The 23,141-nt window shown below is 50.7% G+C and overlaps 1 protein-coding gene and 1 long non-coding RNA gene across 6 annotated transcripts; one reads left to right on the plus strand and one right to left on the minus strand.

Annotated features, from left to right (window-relative positions):
• The first annotated feature begins 6 nt into the window (after nucleotides 1-6).
• On the plus strand, nucleotides 7-9,332 carry LOC107211702. 4 transcript variants are annotated; one of them, XR_004499618.1, is made up of 4 exons: nucleotides 7-1,149; nucleotides 2,373-2,530; nucleotides 8,268-8,389; nucleotides 8,898-9,332. It is a non-coding gene; the product is annotated as an uncharacterized LOC107211702 (long non-coding RNA). The 4 variants fall into 4 exon arrangements; XR_004499617.1 differs by having other exon boundaries at nucleotides 8,268-9,332; XR_004499619.1 differs by lacking the exons at nucleotides 8,268-8,389; nucleotides 8,898-9,332 and adding an exon at nucleotides 3,486-3,687.
• Nucleotides 9,086-23,132, minus strand: BRAP (BRCA1 associated protein). Of its 2 annotated transcripts, XM_015644048.3 has the most exons (12): nucleotides 22,980-23,128; nucleotides 22,666-22,824; nucleotides 21,948-22,149; nucleotides 20,995-21,184; nucleotides 19,487-19,600; nucleotides 18,905-19,053; nucleotides 17,012-17,087; nucleotides 16,366-16,504; nucleotides 15,852-15,961; nucleotides 14,221-14,310; nucleotides 12,332-12,435; nucleotides 9,086-11,334 (listed from the first exon to the last, which is right to left on the minus strand). In XM_015644048.3, exons 1-12 carry the CDS (start codon nucleotides 23,059-23,061, stop codon nucleotides 10,974-10,976), a joined length of 1,776 nt encoding a protein of 591 aa, XP_015499534.1. In that variant the 5' UTR covers nucleotides 23,062-23,128; the 3' UTR covers nucleotides 9,086-10,973. The 2 variants fall into 2 exon arrangements, with proteins under 2 accessions (XP_015499534.1, XP_015499535.1); XM_015644049.3 differs by lacking the exon at nucleotides 12,332-12,435 and having other exon boundaries at nucleotides 11,067-11,334; nucleotides 22,980-23,132.
• Nucleotides 23,133-23,141: the final 9 nt, after the last annotated feature.

Below are 23,141 nucleotides of genomic sequence, written 5' to 3' on the forward strand. Positions count from 1 at the left end.
CTCGCCCCTCCCCGGGCCCCAGCGAGCGGCAGTGGGAGGGCGGCGGGCTCGGACCGCAGCACATCGTTCAAAAGAAACCAAGCGTCGAGAGACAACGAAATGGAGGAAAAATGGCCGAGTGCCGGCCGGCTGCGAAAGGCCGGTGGAGGACGCGAGGCCCTGCGGAGCGGCTGCTGCCCCGATCCGCAGAGATCCCGAGCCATCGCTGCCAAACACATCCCTGCTCCTGGGGGAAAGCAAGATGGGGCCGGAGGATGGCTGCTTTCCCTGCAGTGCCCCTCCATCTTACAGAATTCGGAGCAGTCAGGGCTTCCCCTCGTAGTAAAGAAATCTAAATTTGCGTTGCGCTGATGGATAAAATATTTAAGCTCAAGATGCCGCTTTTCCCCTCACTCCATGTTACCTGCCCACCATCACCAGGCTCCCTGCAGAAATCCAGGGTGCAGTGGCTGTGTGTGGAACCTGCTTGGTGCAGAGTGGGAATTTCACCAAACCAAAACCCATACACAAAAATAAAGCCTGGTCTGTCCTATTAAAAAAAAAAAAAAAATTTAAAAAAATGCACATACAGGATTAGTAAGAGCAGATGCAACTTGAAAACCAAGAGCTAAATTGATTTATAGCCATGGTTACTCGAAATGCTCAGAGTTTAATCTATTCATAGAAATGCTCTAGAAATCCCACAGGATTCCAATGGAATAAAAAGGAGCAGTGCTCTTAGGCAGGCATTATTTATACACCTTGCTCCTAAAGCAACAGCTTTCTCATGCAGTTGGAAGAGTTGTGGGTGGCAGCACACAATGGTAAAAGGATAACAAATATTGAACAGCTTTCTTAAATTAGCATTTTCCTTACATTTTACCTTTTAAACTGATTGTTTTGTTTTACCTCACAGGCCCAAGTAACCTTGTGGTTAACACTTTATGAGCTACATGACAGATCCTACCCAAAATGGGCTCAATGTGAAGAATTTTACCAGCAAAAAACCTCTAAACAGAGCTGGTGATTTAAGGAAATTACATTTTTAAATCCTTTCAGTGAACTCACGAGACGCGTCACTGTTTCACAGCCACGGAACTGTGTGAGAACGACTGAGGATTTCTGGAGCCCGAGACTTTCTGAGAGACATCAGCACCTGCAGAGCCAAAGGTTACCACTGGCACCAATTTTGTGAGCATTTACTATAAGAGCAGGAATTTGGTTCACTGTATGTGATGGGAAAAATAAATCTCTAAGAGCAGCCAAGAAAAATCCTTTATATATATTTGTGTAAAACCCAGTAGCATGAAAAAGCACTTCACCAATATAAAACAATATATAACAATATAGTAGTAGTAATAATAATAATAGTTGTAGTAGTAGTATACAATAGTATATAAAAATATAAGAAATAGATAGAGCTATTAAAGAGTGCCCAAAAGAGGCTGTGAAGATGTTGAAGGGTCTGTGCAGGGCCAGAAGTTGGACTGGATGATCCTTATGGGTCCCTTCCAATTCAGGTTATTCCATGCAAACCAACCTCCTTAGGCTGCTGTTTATAAGTTCTACAGCTTTTGGTTAGTCCTGAACCTTGAGCAACTTTGAAAAGGAAGTTGTTAATAAAAAGCACAAGGAAGTCTGATAAGAGAGAGAGTATAACCCATCCAGGTCACTTAACATGGGGTTTTTAGAGGATATCACTTCAATGCTTTTCCAGCTTGAAATGTTCACAGCTCACAGCAGTGGCTGAAGGTTAAGAACCATTAAAGCACCTGCAGCAGTTTGAAGGGGCTGTGGGGCGAAGATGGAGCCCTTGATAGTCAAGAATGTCACAAAATACAGAAACAAATTCCACAGGCAGAGACAGTTTCTAAGACATGATGTGAACACACTAAAGTACATTTTAGGGTGACATTATGTGCTCAGAAAGCAGGGTATGAATAGGCTGGTGTTCACATCCTCAGTAATGACTCAAGAGCAGTTGCAGTTTGACTTGTTTTCTCCTTCAATGTATTCTTTGTTTTGTTAAGCTCTGTTTGGCTTTCGTTGTGCCCTCCCTTTTTTCTTTGTTGAGCATCTTTATAAAAAAGCAGATTAAAAGTAAATATAGGAGTGATCATTTGAAATAGCTCAGCAATGACCACCAGAGAAGCTGCAGGGTGGTTTCCAGTGGCAGCCAGCTTTTCCAGGGATACTGCTCTGCCTGTGTCTGCAATGAACTCCCCAAATTCCCAGTGTGATGGGGTTGACTGCTGTTAGGGCACATCATTCCCTCTACTTCTTCCTGAATTTGCTGTTCTTGATAGCCCACCATTCCCAATAGTTATCATTTTATGGCTTGGTTTTATTAATTTCTCACCCTTTTTTATTTTGCTCTTCCCTACCATTTATAGCTGACATTCTGGATGTCAATGATGTTGTGACAAAGAACAGCCAACAGTGGATGTGATGGCTTAGCTGGAGAAAAAATTCAGGATTCAGTCAAGAAAGAAAGGAAACAATTCCTGATGGAGAATCATGTTCCCTTTTGCCTCTCCTGTCCACGATCCAGGTTAGAGCTGCTCCTTTCCAGTACTGCTGTTTCCACCCAGATGTGTGACTACATGTGCAGGCTGTATTTGCATGTGGAGATGAATGAGGCTGATAATAGCAGCACTTAGCAGGAAGTGCCGTGTGATGTAACATTTCCTTGATCTAACCTGCTGTTCTTCTTGTGTTCCCTTCCCTCAGCTACCCAGGGTGATCCTCAGCAGCATCCAGCGAGGATGCCTGGGTACACAGGGACAGCAGCACAGGCACAGGGGTTTACTTGGAGCAAAATCAGCTGCTGGGGAAGCTCAGGGAACTGAGCTTTTCCACACACATTTTCTCTTCCCTGAAGACTTCAGTTTTTCAGTGCCATTATCCCCACCCCTCTTCTCCGAGGGTAAAGCTCTGTGGACAGTGCTGTGAGCACAGGGATCTCCAAACACTTGGAAGGATATTAAGAGAACAAATCAGGTGCTGTGACACACAGGCAGCACTTCCCAGAGAGAAATGATGTAGCTCGTCAGCAAAGCTGCTCTCAGTTCTGACTGATTGACACACCCTGGCCCGACCAGAATTGGTACCACAGCAAAACCAAAGCCCAAATTCCAAACCAACCACGTGGGACAGCTGCTGCCACCTCTGCCTTTCCCCCCAACCCTGATCTTCCCATTGCCTCCAGCTCCCAAATTCACAGCTCAGCTGCAAGCAGAGACCAGCTCCCATCAGATGCAGTTTTTGATCTGCACATGCAGTTTTATTGCAATTTCTTCCCAGTTCTCAGCCCTGCAGCTCAGCGCAGCCAGGGCATGGATGATGGATGTCCCTGCTGGGCCATGCATCCAGCTGCTTCTCCAGCAACCAAAAGGAGATGAAGGGAAATGCTGGTGTCCACAGAGCTCTGGAGGGAGGCACAGAAATGCCAGAGCTTGTGCACCCATAATCAACACTTGAATGACCCTTGCTCTCAATTTCCACAGGCCTTGGACATGACAAGGGCATTTCCTTTCTCACCCAGCAAAGCTCCAGGATCAATCTGACAAAGCCATGGCTCTGCAGCAATTGTTTGGTCAGAGATGCAAACTAGGAGACACCAACCCTGCCCAGCAAAGAGCCAGGAAATCGTCAACCGGGCTCTTTACGCCTTTAGATTGCACATTTTTAGGAAAGGGAGGGGGGAACCCAGCCTGGCTCCTGCTAAGCAGCAGCAGCACACAAAGCAATCGTTATGCCAAGATTTAGCTGTTAAATCCCTCAAGATCTGGTGCTCACAGAGCATAAACAACCTTTGCCTCCCAGCCTGGCCGAGCCATACCTCCAGGTTTCCCAGCACAGCCACACAGACCCTCCCATACCCATCCTCTCCCCAGCCCTTCGCTGAGGCTGCCGTGCCAACAAGAAAGCCAGTTGCCATGGCATTTTTTCCCCCTACAGACAGATGTCCATTAAAAACCAAGTCAGCCTCAGGTTTGCTTCACAGAGCAGCTTTCAGTTATTATTACCAGCCCACAAGGAATTTCCACTGTAGCCCTTCACCTCGGATATTTCAATGCACTTCAGGATTAATCCCTGGGGATTAGAAGGAAACTACTACAGAGCAGGCACAGGTACGTTCAAAGGACAAATTTAGGATTATGATTATGGTTTATGTTTTTGGCAGATGACAACCACATGACTGTGTTTGGAAAGGGTTGAATTTGTTACCTCTGGTGCTCTTTCCCATGTTCACTGTGCTAAAATCATCAGGCAAATTGGAAGTGAGACATGAAACTTTCCCCTCCTCTGGGATGTCTCACCTGGGGCTCAGATCTGGGATTTGGCTTCAGGAGGAACCTGCCTGTCCTGGACAGGGACATCATCCAAGGCTCCATCCCTGGAGAAGGGACTTCCAGCAACCACATGGCTCAAGGAATGATGTCTTCTTCCTTGGCCACATTTTTATTTAAGAATGGAAAAAGGGATGAATGGATTCCATACTCCCCCTTAGCCCATCCTGGGGGCCAAGGCCCTGTTGGAAAAACAGAGAAGTTTCCCTTGGGAAAAACAGAGGAGCTTCCTACTGCAGTGCTGGCAGTGCATCCCCAGCATCTCTGCAGGGATGGGTTTGGAGGGAACAGTCAGGTATTTTTATTTGGACTCCAACTGTGCTGAATGTGTGAAGATTAGACACTGAAATTTAACTGTACAGTGAAATTAGTTTTCCTTACTTAGCACTGCAGTACTAGAAATCCTTGGTGATTTCCAGGGAGGGATCTCCCCTCTCACATCTGGCTCTGAACCTGGCACGGCTTCCACACCATTCCTTGTTTAAGTTGTGGCACTTGGGAAGCCTCAACCTTCTGAGGTTTTGGAGCCACCATTGCAGCTCAGAGCCCTGCATCCAGGCTGACTCGCAGGGAGGTTTCATTGAAGCCTGGATCTTTGAGGGAGCCAAGTGCCACAATTCCAGCTGCAGGAATGACAGCTCCAAGTGGCTCTGGGAAGCAGCAGGGTCTGAGCACACCCCGGCTGCAGGGTCTCGAGGGAACACTCCCTTCCAGGCTCTCAGTCACTTCCCAAGGCAAGACATTTGGATTTCTCCTCTCGGTTACAGCAAGCACAGCTGCAAATATGATCAAAAATATCTAATCCTCTTAACTGCTTCTGCAGTTTGACTCGATTGCTGCAGAGGAAAATGCTGTGATTGCAGAGTGCTGCCTGCATTCCCACGTAAGCCTCAGCTTTTACACCATTGATCATTCCTCCACATTGATTCTTTGGAAGGAGGAGAAGGTGTTTGGCTCCTTGTGATGAAGCTGAGGGGGTTTTTAAGGAAGGGTTGGAATCCAGGAGCTCCCAGATCCCAGGGCAGCACCTGGCTCTTGGTGCTCCTTCACTGAACAAGCAGAATCCAGCTGGGATTTCTTCTTCACGGGAAGCCAGAGCACTTTTGAAAGCTCCCAAGGAGGATTGCTTGGGAAAAGTCCTCTTTGCTCTTTGTGCAACCCCTGCACTTGCAGAGGGAAACTCTTGGCACAGCTGTGCTTGGACAAGACCATTTGGCTTCACCTCCATCAGCACGGGGCCTCCAGCTGCAGCAGCATCCCTGTCTCCTGTGCATGACTGGATAACTCCAGCTCACCCATCTCGCTTGGCCACATCTCCCACTCAGCACCTCCAGCCCTCACAGGAGGTTTTCCAGCTGGGACTCCACACAGACCACGGATTCCAGCCAACAGCACCAGGAGTTTCTAAGTTAATTCTTCTTGGGCTAAGATTTCCAGGAGTGCAGAGGAATTGTTCTGGGAGATCTAGTCCTGGTGTAGATGTTAAAAGGATTTATTGTGGGTTTGGTTTAGTTTTACAGAACTCTGACACACAGGTCATGAAGCTGCTTTGGAACTTCACTCACACCTATAAGTGGGGGGTCTCCCAGCACCCCAAAGAGGAGCCCACACAAGTGGGTTTCCTTCACCTGTTTAAACCCCTCTGCTGTACATGGCAAGAGCCTCTTTTTCCCCAAGGAAAGTCCCACATCAGTAAAGACTGATAAATATCCCAAATAACACATAAACGAGGGAAGAGGAAACTGGGAGACAGAGGCCTGTAAATTGTTGTCAAAAACATCATCTTTGCATCCAGAAGACCAAGGTATGTCCCACACTGACTTTGTTCTCCAAGGCCATTGCCACCACACAGGGACACAGAAAACAGGCAAGAAACCAGCTCACTGCAGTCTGTCTCCAGGAAAAATCAGCACAGCCCAGGATCTCAGGCTGGGAATAAAACATGTGCTTAACACAGCTCATCCTCACCCACTGCCTTCAGGCCCACAAACCCAGAGAACCTCTCCAACCACCAAATCAGCACATTACTGAACCTGCAAAGACCAAAATCTCAGTTTCCTGGTGAGCTCAGAGCTTAGCTCCCAGCAGCTGCAGCAACAGCAGCAACAGCAGCAGCAGCAGCAGCAGCAGCAAAGCTTTCCACAGCTTCCCAGCCTCAGCACAGCTCAGGAAACCCACCCCAAAGAGCCCCCACCTACCCCAGCTCCAGCTCCAGCCCCAGCTTGGCAGCCACCCCCCAGGTGCAGCAGCTTTGGAGGAGCTGTTGGCCCTGAAGAAGCTTCAACAGGGCCCAATTTCCTGGTGGGGAAGTAAACATTGTTCTCCCGGAGGTGTTTGATGTTTTTAACCAGCTTGGGATGGAAGGAGTTTGACTTTCCAGCTCCCTGGGAGAAGGTGGAAGGAAACCATGCGAGTATGTTGAGGTTTGTTGTCTAACTCAATTAACCAATTACTTCCAGGTCAAGAAAGGGCAAAGCTATAACTGCTCTTGCTGCTATAAATAATGTTTGCTCAGGGGTGGTGCAGGGGCAGGAAGCTGTAGGTGTGGGGCTTTCACTTGGAATGAAAGCAAATATCTCCAATTGCTTCCTGCTCCCAGCAAACCTGTCCCTATTTTACTGTTGCTCCTCAGATTCTGGGGTGAACCCAAGCACAATTCTTGCCTTGGGAAATGCATGCAGGAATTCAGGCTGGGGGAGGAAGACACAAATATCCCTCCTGTGCTACAAAACACATCCCAAACAATGCTGGCTGTCCTGGTGTGGGATCTCCTTTGGAGCAGCTGGATGAGTTGGCCTTTAAGACACAATTATTAGACCAAAATGCCCATTTATGTAAAAAAAAAACAAAACGGGGGGAGGAGATTTTGGGGAAATGGATGTGAATTTCTCAGAGCTCAAACGAGAACAGACAAGTCAGTTGGTGCAGATCAAGGCAGGAATTTTCCAGTGGGCCATAGGGAATTGGGCTTCAGGGGAAAGGTAAGGGGAGTTGGGAGCAGTGGTGGGACAGCAGAGTAGCCCCTGCAGAGTGGCTATGGGGGCTCATGCTCAGACAGACGGACACCTGTGGATCTTTGCCTTGAGGGGACTTTGTGTCCACTCTGCTCACGGCACTGTGCGAGGTTTTCCTTGGGCACAAGCCAGAGATGTCACCTCACCCAGGACTTTGGTTCCTCTGCAGAGTGGTGGCATGGAGGGGATTAATTGTTATTAAGGGAGGGGTTCTCCCCAGGGGACAAAAAATGAACGAGACCCTGGAACCAGAAACAGCAATATCGGATGTGCCACCCCAGCTTTGCCATGGCTCAGGTGGAACATTGCTGTCATGGAGCAGTGACAGTCCAACCCTGGGCCCCACCTCACCCCCAGCTGCCCAAAACTTCCCTCCCAAGCAGGGCAGCAGAGCTCTCTGTCCCTGCCTTTCCCTCAGCCCGTGGAGCCGCCTCTCCCTGCGCTCACTCGGGAGCAGCTGCTGGAGTGAATCATCGCAGCATCCTCCAGACTCTGCCAAGCTCCGTGCGGCTGCTGGCTGGGACCCCGCTCCAGCTGGGCTTCTCCCTGGGCCCTGCCACCCCACAGCCTCTGCTGCAGCCCCTGCCACCCCACAGCCTCTGCTGCAGCCCCTGCCACCCCACAGCCTCTGCTGCAGCCCCTGCCACCCCACAGCCTCTGCTGCAGCCCCTGCCACCCCACAGCCTCTGCTGCAGCCCCTGCCACCCCACAGCCTCTGCTGCAGCCCCTGCCACCCCACACCTCCTGCTCACCGTCCTGCCCCTGCTCACAGAATCACTTTGGTCTTCTGCTCCCTCCCTGCAAGGAGATGAAGTAGGGAACTTTTCCAGAGGGAACAGCAGGATCCAGTGAAGTTCCCAGCACGTGCTGGCCACCAGCCGTGCTTTGGGGAGAGTAGGTCTCTCATTTCTTGCTCCTGCAGGAGTATCTCTTCATCATTCCACGGAGCCCACGTGGCAAGTGCCAAGGCAGGCTGTGTCCTACAGCTCCCTGGAGACCATGCAGCAGATCCAGCAAACCCCTGTGCTGTTCAGCTGGGGAAAGGTGTGTTCACTTCAGCATTTCAAAATAAAAAAGTCTATTTCAAGGGTTGTAACCACAGCAGGAGTTCTGCCAATCTCAGCTGTCCAGTGCTGGCGAGTTTCAGGCCGCTGCAGCCTCCTGCTGTGGGGACAGTGAGTCACAGCCAGGGCTGACCTGCTGCTCCACTTGCTGATGTCAAAACTTGACCACAGGCTGAGGTCCCAGTGCCAAAGCTTTTCCAGGCACTTGTGGGTTCAGATGAGGGGTAAGGGAAAGTCACAGACCAGCCCGAGCTGGAACCTTTCCTTTCACCACAAGCCCCATTTCCTTGGGAAATCCATGGGAAGTCTCCCAAGGGAGGGAGCCTGGGGAGCCTGATGATCTACAGCAGTGAATAAATACCCACACAGACACTGCAGGTCCTCTGCTCACCTGGGATGGTTTAAAGAGAAGCTGGAAGGCTCACAAGGACTGAGAGTTATTTGGGTTAATGCAAAGCATTCTACAATTCTTGTTTTTTCTGCACAAGCTGCCCAGAGATGACTGCCCAACCTTATCTGCTCCTATCAGCTTAGCTGAGCCAAACTTCACCAGCTCACAGAAGACCAAGAGCTCGTTGGGACAGCTTTGCCTTCGAGTTCAAAATTATCAGACTTCCAAAATAATCTCCTCCCTCCCCTCCAGTGGAACACACACACAGAAAGAACTGCACGCTGGTTTAATTTTCCATCACATTTTTTGAAAATGAATTCCAAGATACAGTACAGCATCTTTAGTGTTCTACACAAAGCAAGCCTTCAGCAAAAGGTCAGAGGATCTTAATGGTGTAAAAATATATCTTAAATAAAATAGTTTCTCTAGGAGAGCAAGCCGTGCTGTACATCTCGAGGTCCTTAGAGTCATTTACAGAAGGCAGAGGCCTGGTAGTACAATCCACACACTGGAAAAGTGAGTGTACATTCCTGCTACAAAGTCAGAAAAGGTCCAAGTTCCAGGTGGTGGGGGCAGATCTCCAAACCCAAGCAGGGGATGCCCAGAGAGCACTAACAGCCCTGTAATTCCAGTGAGGAAGTTCAACTCTCTCTGTCCATGCAGGCAGGAAGTGGATGGGAACCACCCGCCTTCCTGGGGTCATTCCAGGGACTGGGACTTGTCCCTTTCAATGGGCCAAAAAAAGAACAACTTTTAGCAATAAAGGACTGGCTGTTTCATGCCCGTGTTCCAGGCTGGACCTGCTCAGCCAGAGCTGTTTCAGTGTTCCAAACTAAGGTCATGATTGTTCCAACAAGGACAAGGATTGTCCCGTGGCCTGAAAAGACAACTGAGGACTCCCCTGCCATGTTTAACAAAAGATCAGCCTTTAAATGCTCCAATTCTGAGCACAACAGCAACCAGGACAGTCGCTTCTCCAGGGGAAAACTTCCCACCCCAGAGCATAGAGCCTTAGATTCTAAGTGAAAACCAACAAAAAAACCCCAAACCAGATCAGATTTGTGCACAAAATTCCCTTCCAGGACCTGAGTCCCTTTGGGCAAGTCACATGGAAGCTTTGCCAGCTGAGGTTGTGGATAGTGCCACGTTTTGGCGAACACAGGAACTGGAACCAAGAGCTGCAGCTCCTGGTGAGGATCTGCTGGAGGCTCCACTGCAGACCCGGCACCGGCAGCTCCGGGAATGTGGAAAGAGTTTGGAAAAGGCTGTGCTTGTCCCTCTCCTCACCTGGCTCTGAGGAGAACAGCTCTGGAGCTTTCACCAACACTCCCAGTGCAGCTCAGGGAAGGGACACACACACGCACCCCACTCCAGGAGCACCCGAATGCTGGGAATGTGTTCCCCAACTCACAGATGACTCCGCTTAATTTGTAGAAATACCTATAAAAGAACCACATTAAACAGCATCCAGAACACAAAACTTCCAACCCTTTCTGCCCCACAGGCAGCACAGCAAGCACTGGCCTCTCAAAGGCCATCTTTAAAATGAAGAGAGATCAGAGCAAAGTCCCTTAAAGCCTTTAAATTCCCAGACCATTGGCCTTTAGGACTTGCCTGGTTTCTTACACTATGGTTTATTTTCCACACCTCACTCCTTTTTCTTCCCAAACTACAGTTCTACTCCTGCACAGGCAGTTCTGCAGTGTCAGGACTGCACATACAAAAAGGAGATGTATATAACCTAATTTACACTGTTTATTAAATAACTTATTAATTGAGAGTACTTTTAATCCAGGAGAAGAACTGGAGAAGCCTTACACACTGGGCTGAGCCTACTCTACAGCATTCCCTGCAGGGAATGGGATGTTGGACATGGACACCCCCCCACCCCAAAACACTCTCCAAGAAAGTCAAATGCATGACAGGAGGGGCTCTGAAAAGGAGGGAAGGCAAAATGGTCACCAAGATCTGCCTAAAAACAGCTAAATAGTGCAGTGAAATGCTTTTAAATACCACAGACACCTCCACTGACTGGCAGCCAGTTTTATGAGCAGCTCTGGAGACAATTTCTAGCTGAGCTTTAGTGAGCTGGGTGTTTCCAGCCCGAGTCCCGAGGTGAGCCTGGCCTGATGCTGGCATGGCCAGCTCCAGGGTGGGAGCAGAGTTTCCGTTCTCATTTCCCTCTCTTGCCACGGCCTCTCCTGGAGGAAGGTTTGCCCGTGCCTGCCGTGGAGGAGCTGGCAGAAGATGCCACTGCAATGTTGATCTGTCCTTCCTGAATCTCCTGGCGGGTCTCAGCTGGGAGGTGGTTGATTTTCTGTTGTGTCTCCAGGTAGAACATGACATCCCTCAGCTGCTCCTGGATCTCAGAGATCTGCAGGTCCTTCTGCTCACAGGTTTCCTTTAACAGCCTCTCCTCCTCCTTCAGTTTGTTCTGCAGCAAGGCCTGGTTTGCTCGCAAGCACTTGTTCAGTTCCTGCTCCTCCTTCAGCTCGTTGGAGAGCTTTGCCACTTTGTTGTTCAGCTGGGAACACCTTGCAGAGAGAAGCAGGAGTCAGGACAGCAGCACTGCCCACCCAGACCAACCACCACCTCAGCCTTTTCACTGACCCCCAGCCCACCAAAACACCTGGATTCTGGTTTTCCTGAAAAAATGGGCAAGGGGAGGCAATACAAGAAGACTCTGAAATCCCCCCCGGGTCAAGCAATTCCAGCTCATGCCAAATGCCAACAGCACAGGCAACAGGCAGGGTGTGCCTGGGACAATGAACTGACCTTGGACACGCACCTGCAGCTTTTGGAATGGGTGCCAAAAAGGGCACTGGGATTACCAGGGACCCTGAGAGAGCTGAGGGCAGTCAGGGGCCTCCTGCCACACTCCAAGACCCTCAAAACACCACTTCACTGGGAGGGAAGATGCTCCCAGAAGGGTATCAGCCTTGTAATTCACAGACAGGGCTTCCTGCTCCCAACAACTCTGCTTTTGCCCTGGCCCTCCTCTGCCTGCTTCCCACTCAGGAAGGGGATCAGTGCCTATGCTCCCTGCTCCAGCCAGGACTGCTGGACAGGCCATGGGCTGGGAGGAACAGGGACACAGTCCCACCCAAGGATTGCATGGATGCACAATTCCCAGGGCTTGACATCTTTCCTTCAGGCACTTGCCAAGATCTGTATTTTCCTGTGTGCTGGGTGAGATGTCTCTGCTGAGCTGCCTTTCATCCCTTTGGATGCACCCACCAAGGGCAGAACAGGCTGGCATCTCCCTCAGAGCAGGGAGAGGAAGGATTCCTGAATGCTAAACATGCAGAGCATGGAAAGGGAGCTCAGGGCCCCAAAGCTGTGCTCACTCAGACACTTCCCATTTGTGAACACCTACAGAAATCAGAGCTTTTTTTAAAGCAAGCCATGTTCTCGGTATTGCAGCTTAAACAGCTCAAAATTGCCCAGGAATAGCAGGGTTTTTTTCTTTTTGGATGTCAGTGCACGGTGTTTTAATGGCTGCATGGAACTAAACCTGGCAGCGGTACCCACTTCCTCTCCACTGACTGCTTTTCTTTAAGCAAGTCATTGAGCCGCTGTTCCAGACTGTCACACTTCTCAATGGTCTCTTTAAATTTGGTCTTCATGTTGTTAATCTGTAAAAACAAACACAGGGACATTTCCAACAGCTCAAAGTCCGCTGCCCTTTCGTCAGGACATTCAGTTTTCCAGAGCTGTTTCTAGACTTTGACCAATTCCTCTCCCCAGGTAAGGAAAGCTTGGAGCCAAGGCTTTGTTGTGGTGAGGACCCCCCGTGTTACCCTCAGATCCCAGACAAGGAGCCACGTTGCCGTGGAAGCTGCTCCCACAGAACAGCAACTCCGGCTGCAGATTCGTGCCAGGCACTGCCAAAAGCTGCAGCAGCTCCTTAACTTCTTCCTGCCTGCATCCAGCATTCCTTTGGCCACTCTCTCGTGGTTCTGGATCCATCAGCAAACTCAGATTTTCATCTCAAGGCATTACAAGGCTGGGTTTTTGCTCATTTTAAACTAACCATCAGAGAATGAGTGTGAAGATGAACAGGGGCTGACTCAGCAGTGCTGTCATAAGGCACTGACCCACTGACACCAATATCTCCCTCCCACAAACACAAACATCCCCTGGCCATGGCCTTCCTCTTCCCTCTGCTGCCCCATTCCAGCTGCTGCTCCAGGAGAAAGCCAAGCTCTGCTTCTCCAGGTGTCAAACCTCCAGCATGAGAGCTACAGGAAATTTAGGAATTCTTGTTTCCCTTCTGTTGGTGCCTCCAGCACACTCACATGCCGTGGGGCAGGAATTTAATGGAAAATGCTTTCCTGGAGGAGCAGTCTGGACAAATGTCAGTGTCAGCATACGTGGATGCAAAGCAGGTTTGAAGCCTTTCATTTTTGATCAGGGAATGTTTGTGCAGCTGATGGTTAACGTGGGGAAGTAACCTGAGCATTGATAATGGAATACACTGCATGGTGGCACCGATCCAGACAAGACTTACATGGAGCAAGTGCCATGGATAAAATTATTGGGATCTTTAAATGTGAAACTATGTTTGGAGCAGGGATCAGAGTGGTTTCATTTTCAAGCTGCTTTGAGAATTGTGTCTCCTGGCCACTTGCAAGACAGTTTTTGATATATTTTCCTTTTATACGGCTCTCCATAAGATTCCTGGGACCGGTTTTCAGGACAAGGTCAATGACCACCATTTCAACAGTCACAATTTCTATTTTTACTTAACTGCAGACATTTAAATGGTTAATTAGAAGTCCTGAAGAGAGTTAAGGACTTAATTCTAAATCCTGATTCACTTTAAACCTGGTTGAAAGGATCTATGCAGAGTGAAAAAGCAGTAGAATATCCTCCCTGGATTTTTCCTGGTGACATTTTGAAGCAGTCCTGCCTGCAGGATGCTTTATAGGAGGAGACTCTGAACTTTTCCCAAAGGGTGATGAGGAGAGAGAGGGGATCAAAAAGAAAGGGCAAATCAATATGCATTTGGAGCAGAGAGACAGTTCCACCTTCTGCAGCCAAGCAAATTAAAGTCATATTGTCTCTGCTCCACCAACATTCCCTGGAGATCCGTGTCGGAGAGACGGATGGCTCCGGGATCCTGCAGCACCACGCACTGCCTTCCACCACTGCTGCATTTCCCCAGCAGCACATTTAAATCAAGCTGCAATCTCTGTGGCAATCTACCTGCTTCTGCACCACTGAGCAGCAAATTGCTCCCTGGGAGCAGCCAGATAAGGGACAGATCCATCTCGGAGCCAATTTTCCCAGCTGGGAGCAGAGCAGGCTGCGCGAGGCTGCGGCAGGCGGCACCCAGGCTCAACAAGAGATCCAGCAGCTCCTTCTTGTCCCATTTACCAGGGCCAGGAGCCTTCCCACAGGCCCAGGGCAGAGCTCACCTCTTCAGCTGTGTCCTTCTCGATCCGGACTATCTTGTTCTCCCAATAGATGCGCTGGGATTCCAGCTGGCTCGTCAGCAAATAGGAATACTACAAACACAGAGACACAGTCAGGATGGCCCTGCTGGTTAAGGAGTCCTAAGGGTTCCAATCAGATGAAATCAGGAGGTTCTGGACACACATCCCAGCTGCAGATCCAGATGATGGCTTTCACTAGTTTGATTTCCCAATCAAATAATATATATATTTTTTTTTAATTAAGTAAAGCCTTCACAGCACAACAGGGATCAATCAAGTAGAAGTATCAAGTCAGGAACTTTTTAAGGAGGAGACAGATTTTTCATGGGAATGGCAATAAATGTCTACAGGATAATGAAGCATCACCCATCTCTGTCCTGAAAGTCTGAGATTCCAAAGGCTGAGGGGAAGAGTTCCCATCCACAACCCAAACTCTAGTGCAGTAGGATTCAGTGCACATATCCAGCTTTCCTGTAAGATTTCTGGAAAAGCACCCTCAGCTTCCTGTAACTATTCCAAATTACTCTTCTCCAACATGTATGGCCCATTCCAATATCATTCTGATATCTGAACAAGGATCTATGCTCTGCATCCCATCTTTTCCCTATTGGTTCTGCAAATGAGTCATGAGAAGGTTGAAAAAGGTGATTACTCGTTTTCATCAGGCTAATAAGCATCAAATTAGGCATTCACTAGAGAATTAAACATGCACAGAGCCTTGATCACCCTCAGTAATTTCTGAGTGCCAAAACACTCTGCCAAATTCATTCACTCTTGAATCTTTCAATCTCATAAGAAAGAGAGATCTTACATGCTTTAAGCAACTGCCTCACAGGGAAAAAAAGGGTTAAAATTAGCTGTTTTAGCATCTAAGTGTTATTCAGAAAATTCAGTGAAAAGCAACCAAATATTTATGTGAGCAATGAGCTCCTTCAGTCTGGTCTCTGTGGGCTGTTCCTCCTCACAAACCCTCGTGTCTAATGCGGCTGAAATCGTGCTGCAGTGGCTGCTCAGTGAAGCAGGGATTTCAAGCTCCTCTCCTTTAGTTAGGAGAGGAGAAGCTGGGCAACAGGTACAAAAAATAAATAAATCATTATCTGTTCAAGAGAAGGGAACAGAGCAGGGCTGGCATCAGACTGTCAGCTCTCTGTGCTCGCCAAGGTGAGCACACAGCTGTGGATTCCTTCATCCTCATTCAGTCTGGGAGCTAAACCACCCAAATTGAGTTTCACACAGACCCTGGCTCTGAATCCAAGCCACAGATCCACTAGGAAGGTCTGGGGAGCGACTCAGACCCACTTCTCCCCCCAGTCCCCCCTGTTTGCAGCAGCACAAAGCAGCTCCTCTTCAATCACCAGTGACCACAGGACGACACTGCAGCCAGCTCACGCTGCGCTGCATCGGCTCTGCAGAGCCAGGGAGAGGCTTAAAAAAAAATTTAAAAAAAAAAAAAGAGGAAAAAAAAAGCAGTAAACCCATCCTGCTCCTGCCTGGAGACAATTCCCTCCAGGCTGGGAGCAGATCTGCTGCCTCAGCTGATGGGATTGAACCGTGGTCATGGCGGGGTTGGAAACACTTCCACAATGCGGAGTCCCACAAGTGAAAACACTTACCTCTAATTGTAAGGCATCAATTTTCTCCTCCTGGCACATATCCCCCTCACACTCGTACTGAACTAGCTTGCCATCAGTTTTGCTTGCCACCAGCCGATGGACATAGTTGTCTGGGGAGAGAAAATGCAACCATGGGCACTCAGACCTGAAGAACCCAAATCATGGAGCACAATTAAACCACCCAGACCCTGCCCCTTGGTGAGGCACAAAGCCAACACCTCATGGATTTGTTCTTCAGCAGATTCCTCCCATGGGGGTAAATATGGGGTATTTATTCCAACAGCCAGGGCAAATTGATGGAAAAGGAGCAACAGACATTCCAGGGATGCTGTGGGACCGCCTCGGTCCGTGACAGAGTCACCTTCTCCCTCCTCCAGCCCCAGAAAGCTGCTGTTAGAGCAGAGATGGCTGCTCCCCAAAGCCAGGGGTTAGCCCAGACACAACCTCCTCCATCCCCAGCAAAGTGTGCCTCAGCCCCTGTCGCTGGGGGTGCCCGAGGTGCGTGCAGGCTCACCCCCGGCGTAGTCCCAGACGCGGTGGTTGGTGAGCTGCATGGCGTACGTGTGCTGCGTCTCCTCAAAGTGCTTGTAGGCGTGGCGGCTCACGTAGCGCCCGCAGCCGATGTGCCCGCAGATCAGACAGATCCACAGGTTCTGCAACACAAAGGGCAGCTCTGGGGGGCAGCTCTGGGGGGCAGCAGCACCACCCCCACTCCAGTCACACCCTCAGGAAGGAGCGGTGTTTGCGTTCCCACGCCCCCTCCTCAGCTGGAAGGCTGGAGAGAAGGGGGTCCCTGGCCATCAAAGGCAGCCACACCCCTGCAGGAGCTGGAGAAATCCCACCCAGATGGGAGAGGGGCCTTGGCTAAGGAATGTGGGGTCTCAGCAAGCTCTGGAGGACACAGACTGGAAGGACCACCACCATCAGGCTGGTTTAGCTCCCTGCTGTCACACCGATCTTAGAAACACAGAGGTTCATCAGAACAGGAAACCTGTGAGGTAACATCCCTTCCCAGCACTGATGCAACTCTAAAGGAAAGCTGATACCCCACTGGCTGGTAAAACCAGCCCAAAATCAGCACAAGAATTAAGCCCTAAAGCAACCCAAGCAGCTGTGCAGTCAGATCTAGGCCAGATCTCACCTTCCACCCACCTACTTACTTCTTGAACTCCACACTCAAAGCACTTGTTCTCTTCCACGGGCTCTGGAGTCTGGCAGTACCTGCACACAGGGCACCTGGAGGGCAACAAGAATGTCATGAGACACAGGGAGCAACATCTTCCCATTGCAGCCATTGAAAAGAGAGCCAGAGAGCTCCAGGGAAATGTCTTGTGCAGCAGGATCACCCATCAGCTCACACTTTTACCCCACCTGAATTCATTCCACACAAAGTTACTGGTTCTAAGAACAAAGAACAGTTCTCCCAAAGCCATTTCAGCTGGATCTGGTTTTGCTGCAGTCTAAGGGGTTTACACAGAAGCTCCACACTGAGGAAGGGCATTGGAACTGCACACTGCTGGGGACAGCCAAGTGACACTCTGCAAACACCCCTCAGTCCTTAAAACAACCCTGAGGAGATGCTTCAATCCCACCCCAACCCTGAGGATTCAACCTCAGCTTTCCCAGGAAAAACATCCCAGAAAGAATCAGTAGCAGGAATGTCTTTTGGATCTACCAGAGATCCAGATCTTCCATCTCTTTCAGAACACCCTCAGTGCTGCCACAAAGACAGAACACCCCAGACCAGAAGGAAGCTGTGCCCAGCCCTGGAGCAGCAGCAGCAGCTCAGGAATGGGATAACTGAGGCTGCCAGGACTGTTTATGTATTCTTCATTAGCTGCTGGGTAAGCCCCAGAAATCTTCCAGGGAAGAGACAACTGGGCTACAGTCAGTTCCTATTCAAATTCAGGCACCTGCAGCCTCTGTGGTGCCTGAGCCAGGAGAACAGGGGTTTTCCTTTCTCATTTCTTTAGACTGGGAGCACAAGTTCTGCTTAAATGGTATATTCCATATTTGAGGGCTATTTGGGATCTCGCTCCTGCACTGGCTACGCTCCACTGCCCCAAATTTCCACTGTCTTGGATTTATGGAGCAAAGCAGCCTATCAGCCTGCACAGCTCCAAATCTGATTAATCTCACTGAGTTCTGTTACTCTGGCTCAGGAGTGATAGATCACAGACAGCTACAATCTTCCTCACATTCCATCAGAGAATCCAGGAATTGGGATAGCAGGGATGGAGCAGGCACAGGATCTGCAGCCTGTGTCTGCAGTGTCTGTGCCTGCCTGAGGTGCAGCAAACCAGCAAAGTGTCCAGAGGAATGGCAAACACACCCAGCTGACAGCAGCACTTGGGGGCTCCAGGCACTCCGAAATCCCACTCCACAGGGATTTGGGAAGCTGGGAGCACTAAGAGGAAAGGGTCAGCGGCAGCAAGAACAGCTGCTTTAATGATGGACACAGCTCCAAGCCCCAGCCTGCCCAGTGCCATGGAGGGTCTCCCTGTGCCAGGGACAAGACTTCCCATCACTCACCTGGAACAACAGGAGCCTCACTTGCCTGACCTACTGAGCCATGTCGTCATCATCCCTTCTTCCCCTGCCTCCCCCTTCCCAGTGTGCCCCAGCACATCTGCTTTTCCTTCCTCACCTGCTCTTCCTCCCCTCCCAGCATCCAGGTAGGAGAGAAGGCTACAAGGCCCCTCGGCTCCAGGCAGGAGCAGATCCATCTGCAATGCCAAGCTGCCAAGGCTGAGTGAAGCAGGGCTGTGTGTGCAGCCAGGCCTGTTTAGCCCAGCACTTATCTCCTAGAGTATTTTGAAATAATCAGCATTTCTCTACAACTCCCTCCCTGCTTCAGCAGCGAGGCCCCTGGGAATCACTCTTCAATTACTTTTGGCGGGGAGACTTCTCTCTGGGAGCCCCTTAATGGGAAAAACTGAGCATTAGGACTTGCAGTAATTCCTGCCCCCACAGTGACGAGCAGAGCTTTGTCAGCACAACCCCCAGCGCTCCAAGCAGGGCCTCAGAGGTGGAAATAAAGCCCAGGCTCTCACGTGGTGTCCTCCCAGCGCTGCAGGCACTGGCTGTGGAAGCTGTGGTTGCACAGCGTGGTGAGGATCCCATTCACGGACTCATCCATCCTCTCCAGGCACACGGTGCACTTGGGCAGCTCTGTCAGGTCCATCACGGGCAGGCTGGCCCCCTGCAAGCACCAAATAAAGGAAAACTGCTCAGCACCTTCCCATCACCAGCAATTAACTCCAACTTCCCATCACTGCTGGCACCAGGCTTCAAACCCATGACAGGAATGCTGTGAGGCTGCTTGGGAATTTCTTGCAAAGATAAGAAGGTGATCCCCAAAATTCAAAGGGTCGCTGAGCCAGGGCTCAGTGAAGGGGCTGCACCTGCAACCAGCCCCTGCTGTGCTCTGTGGATTCCCTAAATTACAACCCAGGGCAGGTTTAGGTCACAGCTGAGGCACAAAGTCCATGAAGTCATCACACCAACTCTTCCAAGGACCACTGGAATGGGAAATGGAGCTGGGAAGAAAGTATTAAGGTATTTTTGCTGCTTATTCTCCAAATAATCCTGTTAAAACCTTCTGAAGTGCAAGGAAAAAACCAAACCAAACTTACATCTTCTGACTTGAAGACTTCAGCCCTTTCCACATACACAAGCTGGCAAACATCCTCCTCGATGGAGTTGAACTGCCGGCCATTGCAGGCCATGTAGAAACTGTCTGCATCAGCCTGGGCACAGAGCAGGGCAAATTGGTTAAAAACAGAAAAATCCCAGCTGATCCAACCAAGGGAGAGGAGGAGAAACCTCCCATATCCTCCCTTCTTCCCTGAAACACCAGAGGAGGGGTTTCAACCAGCTCCAGGCACTGCATTTTGGCATCACCTCTGGAAGACACAAGTGAAGTTCAGGGCAGTGGCACCACGCTGACATTGCAGCATTCAGCTGGAATGGGGGATTCCCCTTCAGCACCTTTTACCCTTTGCTGGAAATTTCAGTGCATTTGCAAAGCAAATTTGGTCTCTGCAAAAATGTAAGAGGGCCACGTTGCAGGTTGGTGACAGGGACAGGAGCAACAGTTTAACTGTGGGAGAGAATCCATTCACCACTCACAGTCCAGGCACCTTCCAGGGCCAAAGAGGCAGAACCAACCCAAATCCAACACCTCTTTTCCCTCAGGAGCTCCCCAGACCCTTTCTCCACAACCATCACACTGGACTGAGGCAATCAGCTGAATGCCACATTCCCATTCTCCTGGTGATTCCAGGCAGGAGCATGAAGAACCTGGAGATTTGTTTTGCTACCTGCAGGCACAGTCATTAGGGGTCAACAGGGCTTCAGGGGATTGCCTGATAAACAGGAATTTCAGGGTGAATTGAGCAAAACTTTAGGAATTTGCTGCAAGGCTGTTTAGCACTATTTGCCTGAGTAATTTAATGCAACAAGAGATATAAAACCATCTTTGTAACTACTGCAATTAGTACAAAAGTCACAAATCCTCCATCTGCACAAAGGGCTTGGGGAAATCTCTCAGGCAGAATTCACAGCTGAGGGAAACCTCTCCCTGAACCCCAAAACAAATCATGTGCAGCTGGGAGAAGAGAATGTCCAAGTGAGAGAGTCCACATAGGAACCTGAGGGGAGAATTTTAAGCAGCCCAGTCCAAGGGGCCTGAAGGAGCAAACTGTGTTATGTGGGAATCAATTCACCCCCAGGCTCTCAGACTGGGGGGCTCTGTGCTTTCCACACTGGCAGTGGCTGTGAGACCCCCCCCAGCTTCTCAGAAAAGCAGGAAAAGTCTTTCTTAAAACAAAGGGAGCTCCCCTGGCTGGGTCTTTTCTGTTCAGCACAGCACAAGACTCTGAACAAGCTGAGAGGCAGCAGAGAGCTCTGTAAATGGACTAATTTTTGAAAAAAATCCTGCCTAAAGAACTGGTATCCACTGCTTCCAGGTGTGGAACTAATCTCAGCAGCCCTGGGAATTCTCTGGGAAGGAGGACAGGGCTGTTTCTCCATGGCTAAGTACAACCCTGGCTCAGGGCTGCCCAGTGAAGCCCCTCAACCCTCCTGAAGAGTGACACTGTGTGACATTCCTGCAGCCAAGGGAACGCTGGAAGTATCTTACCTGGGAACTGAACTTGATGAGCACCATGTACTGGTTTGGGGTGGAGTCTCGGATGATCTTCATGTGCTCGATCACTTCGTAGAAGGAGGCCACAAACTTCATGAGGTCATGGCTGGTCATGGTGGCAGGGACAGTGAGGATGCAGAGCATGGCACTGCGCCGCACATCCTCCTTCAGGGATGTCATCTTGCTGGGGACACAGCAGGGACACAGCTGGACACACAGCTGGACACACAGCCACAGCAACTCTGCTGTCAAACTTTAACCCTCTTTTGTCATCAGTGAGGAGGAGGAAGGGGCTATGGTGAGTGACCACAAACAGGAATCGTTAAGCCAAGGATTAACCTGGGCAGCTCCAAGAACAATGGGATTGCCAGGAATAGTTTGATACCTGTTTTTCCACATAAACAGCTGAAGTTGGCAAGCCCCAGCTGTTCAGCACTATTCCTAGAACTGAGCAGTGTTTATTACCATTCCAAATGCCCATTTGGTGGCTCCTGGTGGCTTTCAGGAAGACTTGAAATAGGAGTTCTCACATAGTTATAGGGGAATAGTGTGGAACTGTAACCCCTGGAATACAGGATGAGACCTCCTCACACAGCTCCCCAGGCTTGTCACCAAGGCCCCAGAGATCAGGATTTAATTGTGGGATCCTTTGGAAAACTGCTTTCAAATGTTTTTTTTTTTTTTTTTTGGAATCCGTGTTTGTCTTACACTCTCACAAGCTCTCAACTCCCTCGGTGTCACACAGAGCTGTCACAGATGTCACCCACAGCTAGGGCTGTCACAGGTGTCACCCACAGCCCCAAGCTGCACCATTAACACCAGTCACCCTCTGCATTCCCAGGAGTGAGTCGCCCTTCCTGTTTGTCCCCACTCAGGAGCCACAGCCCCGGGGTGGTCAAATCACACTCCTATTCCCACCCAAGTTAACATCAGTGAGGGATTCTTACTTTGTTTTGTACAGGTGCATAATTCCATGAACGATTTCAACCGAGGGGTTCCCACTGAAGAAGGAAATCTGATCTGGGAGCTGTTTGGAAGGCGAGTCTGGAGCAGCCTCACAATCCTTGCTTTGATCCTCCTGTTTAGTTTTGTCCTCAGCTGATGCAGCCTCCGAGGATTTTCTTCCTTCCATGGCAGCTTTTGTTTCGTCTTCCACAAAGGCAAAATTTCCCCATTACTGAGGGGAAGGGACCATAAGGATCACCCAGTGCAGCTCCTGTTCCTGCACAGACGCCCCAGCAATCCCACCCTGTGCATCCCAAACGCTCCTGGAGCTCTGGCAGCCTTCCCCATTCCCTGGGGAGCCTGGCCAGTGCCAGCACCCTCTGGGGAGATTGAAATTTCCCTGAAATCCAATTTAAACCCCCTTGGCACAGTTCCAGCCGTTCCCTCGGTGCTGTCCCTGCTCCCAGAGATCGGAGCTGCCCCTCTCAGGAGCTGGGGACTGGGATGAGACCAGCGGGAAGTGCCCACCAGGAATAACCGGCTCTGCCACCCGTATCCAGCGCACATTCCTCAACCTCCCCGCTTCTTTTCCAAACTGCGGGGCCGACTCCGGACCCGCAAACCCCACAGCACCCGGGCACCCCCGGCCCTGCCCGGCCGGTGACAGCACCGGGACACTCTCCCCACCATCGCCGTCCCCAAACCGCCCCCGTCCGGTACCTGCCCGCGGCTGGATGGTCTCGATGATCACGTCGGTCATCTCCCTGCGGCCCAGGTGCTGGTGCAGGATGGCCGCCCGCTCCCCGGGGCCCTTCCCCTCCAGGCAGGCGGGCACGGCGGCGGGGGCCGCGCCGGTGCTCTCCGCTGCCATGTCCGGAGCTGCGGGGACAAAGCACGCGTTGGGACGGAGCGCCGGGCGCGGAGCCCCGGGACCGGCAGCACCGGGACGGCCCCTGCCGGCAGCTGCGCGGTGCGGAGCGGGCCCGGCCGCGCTACCCCGCGCCCCGCCCGTGCCCGCGGCGGGGGGAACCCACCGGCCGCGCTGTAGGCGAAGCCCGCGGGCAGCGGGGAGGTCCCGGCCAACTCCAGCCGGATCACGACCAGGGACACGCTCATGGGCTCCGCGGGGCCGCCGCCGCCGACCGGGACCGGCGCCGCTTCCGCCTCCCGCACCTTTGCCCTCCGACCCCGTGACG

This window comes from Parus major, chromosome 15 (assembly GCF_001522545.3).
Source record: "Parus major isolate Abel chromosome 15, Parus_major1.1, whole genome shotgun sequence".
In the NCBI taxonomy this organism is placed as follows: domain Eukaryota; kingdom Metazoa; phylum Chordata; class Aves; order Passeriformes; family Paridae; genus Parus; species Parus major.